The sequence below is a fragment of the Triticum urartu genome, chromosome 5, assembly GCF_003073215.2.
Source record: "Triticum urartu cultivar G1812 chromosome 5, Tu2.1, whole genome shotgun sequence".
Classification (NCBI taxonomy): Eukaryota; Viridiplantae; Streptophyta; class Magnoliopsida; order Poales; family Poaceae; genus Triticum; species Triticum urartu.
Window position 1 is genome coordinate 2,597,198 of NC_053026.1, and position 4,865 is coordinate 2,602,062.

The following is a 4,865-nucleotide window of genomic DNA, read 5'->3' on the forward strand; positions in this document are numbered from 1 at the left end:
GGATTGCAGCAAGTTACACTATTTATTAAGGGAATGATGGGATCAAGATCATTGATCACCATGCACTCTGCCTCCTTTGCTCATTACAAAATAAAATTGTTAATCTGCAAGTTGCATGTTTGGATGAGCACCTAGTCTTCATCCGGTTCATTCATATATAGGGGTGTGCAGATACATGCTTACACACACAACCATCTATTGGACTACTGAAGTGAAGATCTAGCTACCTAGCTAGCTTATATAGTGTGAGCGTTGGTGGGAGAAATTGAAATAACATATGTATAGTAATCAATTAGTTAAGGAGATCGAAGAGCTAGCATGGCTAGGGGCAAGATTGTGATTAGGAGGATTGAGAAGATGAGCAGCAGACAGGTCACCTTCTCCAAGCGGCGTCATGGCCTGATGAAGAAGGCACATGAGCTGGCAATCCTCTGTGATGTCCAGGTCGGTGTCATCGTCTTCTCCTCCACCGGTCGCCTCTACGAGTATGCCAGCTCCACCACCACCACCACCATGGGCATGCCTTCCATCATTCATAAGTACCAATCTGCACAGGAGAACCACCAGCTGTTGAATCCAGTGTCACAAATCATGGTATGAACGCATATTGCCTCGTAACCTTGTTAAGTACTCCGGATGTTCCGAAATACATGATATCCTTGGTAAAAACCATTATCTTTTCATACAAACAAGTTAGTAAAATTATGGAACTATAAAACAGTTGTCATGACAAATGTAATGATATTATGTTCATTTGACTGACCTCAATATTTTTTATATTGATAGTGAAATTAGAGAAGCTTAATTTTTACTGATGTGTATCAGTGTCGTCTATTTTAGAACAAAAAGTGCACCAAGTATTCATATGAACATACTTTAGCATACACTGTAAGCCAGGAAAATTATTCATTATGCCTATATGCCAAATACTCATGGTAGTACCATTTCGTAATCATTATTTTATTAGTTTGTACGAAATTTGTGATATGAATTTGTAACGCTTTGCAGTAACTCAGTTTCTGGTAATAGAAAAAATCTCATATTTTTGCTAGTTTTGGGAAGGTGAAGTACGGAAATTACAGCAGGAAATGCAGATACTTCAAGATCATCATCGGTAAAAGTTCTTAATTCAATTGCAGTACTATCTATCTAATTTAAATCAGCTTGAGTAAACATGGAAAACCATTCAAGTCATCTCATTGTCTGACTTACAGGAAGCTAATGGGGGAGAGATTATCAAACCTAGGAGTCAACGACTTGTGTTTATTGGAAAATCAACTAGAGAAGAGCTTACGTTGTATTAGAGAGAAGAAGGTAATCGGCTCTCTCAGTATGTTCTTACTTCTGTTGATCATCATACCTTCCACCATAATCATGATGCTAATATGTTTTTCGATGGAATGATGCTAACTCTGTGTCTCCTGATACATTTTAGGAACAAAGTTTTGCCAACTATATTGTACAACTCAATGAAAAGGTTCGCCAATTTTTCTATCATTTGTGTGTGCAATTTTACTTAGTTGTAGATTACCACCTGAAATTTGCATTAATATAATTTAAAACATTATATCCAGACATGGTAATTAATTCAATAATGTGAACTTGTAGGGATATATCTTCCATCAAGAGAATTTTCAACTCTCTGAGGAAACAAAGCTTATACATGAACAAAACTTGGAATTAAAGAACAAGGTAACTGAGTGACTTGATTCTGTATTCAAAATTTGGGGGTTGAGATTAACGGTGCTCCTTGATGTTGGTTTCAGCTATATGCATTGAATGGATCTACTACGGGTGCAACATGTTATCATCCAAGGCAGAGTATATATGAAAAGTATTAAGGTGCATTGCTGGCTGCTGCCAATTATATTTCAAGTATTTTCAACCTGGCAGCCTCTTCTGGTTGTTGAGTTAATAGTGTCATACGTGAGCTGGATGTGCGTACGTGTGTGTGTGCGCGACTGTGCTTGTGTAAATAAAAGCTAGCTTCAAAATGCTTTCACGAAGAATCTGAAGTATTTTTCAAGTGCTAACTGAATGGAAAAAAATAAAGATGCTTGAATTTAGCTTGAAATAAAAAAGCAGCAGGGAGAATCAGTGGCTCCAGCTTTGTCCACTCATCCTAAAACACCTGAAGGTACATACAGCTGGGCTGATGCAGCAAAAAGAAAGAATCAAACAATATCGGAGTAGTTGCAGTGTGCATCATTAAGGACTACTTACTAAAGATCAAGTGGTGCCATGACTCAGAGAACCAAATCTGGAAGGAAATCGTCTTTACTCTAATTTAATCATCCATTGCTGGCTCTAATCGAGATCAGAACGCCATCACTCGCGTGGACTGCACATTTTTTGCATCGTGCTCTGTGGCCACTTTACATGGGTAACCATAAAACTGTCCCTTTTTGGACGAGCCAAGTGGAAATTTAGGTATACATATGTATGCTCACCAATCCAACAACCAAAAATAACATGGTACTGCCAGATAATCTTCTAACTCTGGCGATAGGTACTACCAAGTATATTTTTCATCCTCGAACTCTGGCGATAGTATAGAAATCGCCCCTCAACTCCGAAACCACTAAAACTCAGTCCCTCAACTATCTAAACCGGATACTTTTCGTCCCTCGGGACGCTTAAAGTGGTTTTGGTATGGCGTGGACCCGGTTTTGACTCAAACCGCCCACATGGCCTGGTTTTGACCTCCATGTAACGTATCCTATGTTATTTATGAAAAAATGGGTTTGCTCAGAGCATTTCAGTCGCATGTTTGTCTAGTTTGGTAACAACAAATTGTATGCTAACTAGATGGTTTCAGTTACAGACCATTGTATAAACTGAATGGGATTCATAGCAGATTGTTCACATGATTCGAGACCATTCTGTAAAGTGAATGCATGGGAGATTGTTCACTTGTTCATAGATGATTGGACAGAGTACAAAACTGAACAGATTGCATGACAAACATAGTCTGACATAACCACAAACATAGTATTAATTAGTCTTGCAAGCAAATCACAAGGGAATTCTCAAAGTCTGACAAAGTAAATGAGAAATAGTACTGATTAGTCTTACAAGCAAACCACAAACATGATTTTAGACCAAAAACATGAGAAGTTGCAGCACCAGATGTAACATTCACTACCAGCATTCGGACCCATCAAAAGCTCAACATCTCTGCCTGGATCCCTGTCGTGTTCGTCATTTTCAGAATTTGGATATAGCTCCACATATATTTCAGCTACACTTCCAACAGCAACACAATCTGTAATCTGCTTGCAATCAGTGTCTAAAGCAACCATTTTCAGACCACAAATCATTTCTTTTCCAAGATATAACCAATGAAACATCTTGTCATCCTTTGTTTGGCGGTGCATACCAAAACTCTGAACCAGATCGAAAAAAACAGAAATTCTTGCGATAAACGAATGATATGGCCTCTTTCCCCCCACTATATTCAAGTGATTTCCCATCATTCAAAAACTGGCCTTCAAAATGAAATCGGATGAACATCACGTCTCCAGGATCCATTTTACTGCCCTATGTTCATACAAGAGACACAAACAGAACGTGAGGCGTGCCCTTCTGAATGTAAGATTAGTTGGAAACATGAGCAAATTACTACGAGATTTAATCCGAATAAACAGAGGATAAATCATGACGGCAATAATAGAGATTAAACTAATCATGCAAACTAGCATAGTAGATGAACAGATCACATCTAAGGCACATACTAGAAACATGAATTCTACCACGATCTCGAACAGGAAGGATAGAATCACATACGGTGCAGCGGGAGCAGCACCGCCGGCGTTGACGTTGTCGCCCATGTCGTCGAGGATGAGGTTGCCGAGGTCGGGGAAGAAGTCGTCGTTGGCGAAGTTGTCGCTGCCAGCAGTCGCGCGAGTGCGCTCCCCAAAAACCTGATCGCCCCTCTCCCGTACAGGATCACGGGAGGCGGGGCCTGCTGTCCTTTCTCCCGGTGCACGCCGAAAGGAGGGATGGAGAAGACTTGCTTGGCGGCGCAATGATCTGGAACGGTGGTGCGAAACCATACGAAGCGGTGGAGGCTAGGGTAGACGTCTGTCTGACTATATAGTGCGGGCCGGGTAGGTCGTGGGAGTAAACCCCACGTCCGAGTCATCACGATCCAAAAGAATCGGAAACAGTTCAGTAATTAACGCGTCCGTTAATTATTAATTAATGACTCATTAATTTTTTCCGAGAAGCAAAACTATAGACAACGTGCATAGTTCTGTCCTCGGCTCGGCTTAATCCCGCAACCCACGGCGCGGCTCGTCGCGTCGTGACGTGGCGAGGAGGAGGAGCACGCGTGTAGGTTTCCTTTTCTCATGCTCATACAAGTGGTAGAAGAGCTCACCTTATAAAGAGGTACAACTCTCACTCAACTTTCGTGGTGGGACTAAACTTTAGTCTCACTCACTCCACTCACATGTGTGCTTGAATGGGCCAAGAGAATTTTAGAATTTTAGTTGGGCTTTGGGCCAAAGGCCTACTTGCAAAATTCCAACAAGATTGCAACAAGTGCAGGCACAAATTACCTCCAGCAATTGAGCTTCTTGTCGTGGGTCAAGGGCGCCGCTCCCGTGCCCAGCGAGCCAGCAACCGTCGCGCCTCACAGGCCAGGCCACCCGCCGCCGAAGTCCCACCTTACTGCCGGCCGCCGCCGCAGCAGCCCATGAGCGAGTCGCCGATGCCGACGTTGCCGCAACCCATGAGCGAGTCGCCGCCGCCTCCTCTAGGTTTGGGGTTCATGGGTGAGAGAAGGGGATCGAGAGAATGCGAGGGAGACAGATAGCTGGGGGTGCACTTAGTCCCTTAAGTGACATGGCGGTCAAAACCAG

The 4,865-nt window shown here is 42.4% G+C and overlaps 1 protein-coding gene across 1 annotated transcript; it reads left to right on the forward strand.

Moving 5' to 3' along the window:
* Positions 1-209: 209 nt before the first annotated feature.
* LOC125555392 (MADS-box transcription factor 23-like) lies at positions 210-2,116 on the forward strand. The gene is made up of 6 exons (XM_048718364.1): positions 210-594; positions 1,053-1,114; positions 1,215-1,314; positions 1,436-1,477; positions 1,609-1,692; positions 1,767-2,116. The coding sequence occupies exons 1-6, from the start codon at positions 319-321 to the stop codon at positions 1,839-1,841; spliced, it is 639 nt and encodes a 212-aa protein (XP_048574321.1). The 5' UTR covers positions 210-318; the 3' UTR covers positions 1,842-2,116.
* The last annotated feature ends 2,749 nt before the right edge of the window (positions 2,117-4,865 follow it).

Excerpts from the sequence above, each read along its gene's own strand:
- LOC125555392 (XM_048718364.1), top strand. The coding sequence starts at position 319 with ATGGCTAGGGGCAAGATTGTGATTAGGAGGATTGAGAAGATGAGCAGC. Across the intron at positions 595-1,052 it reads ATCCAGTGTCACAAATCATG|TTTTGGGAAGGTGAAGTACG; the intron begins GTATGAACGCAT and ends TATTTTTGCTAG. Across the intron at positions 1,315-1,435 it reads GTTGTATTAGAGAGAAGAAG|GAACAAAGTTTTGCCAACTA; the intron begins GTAATCGGCTCT and ends GATACATTTTAG.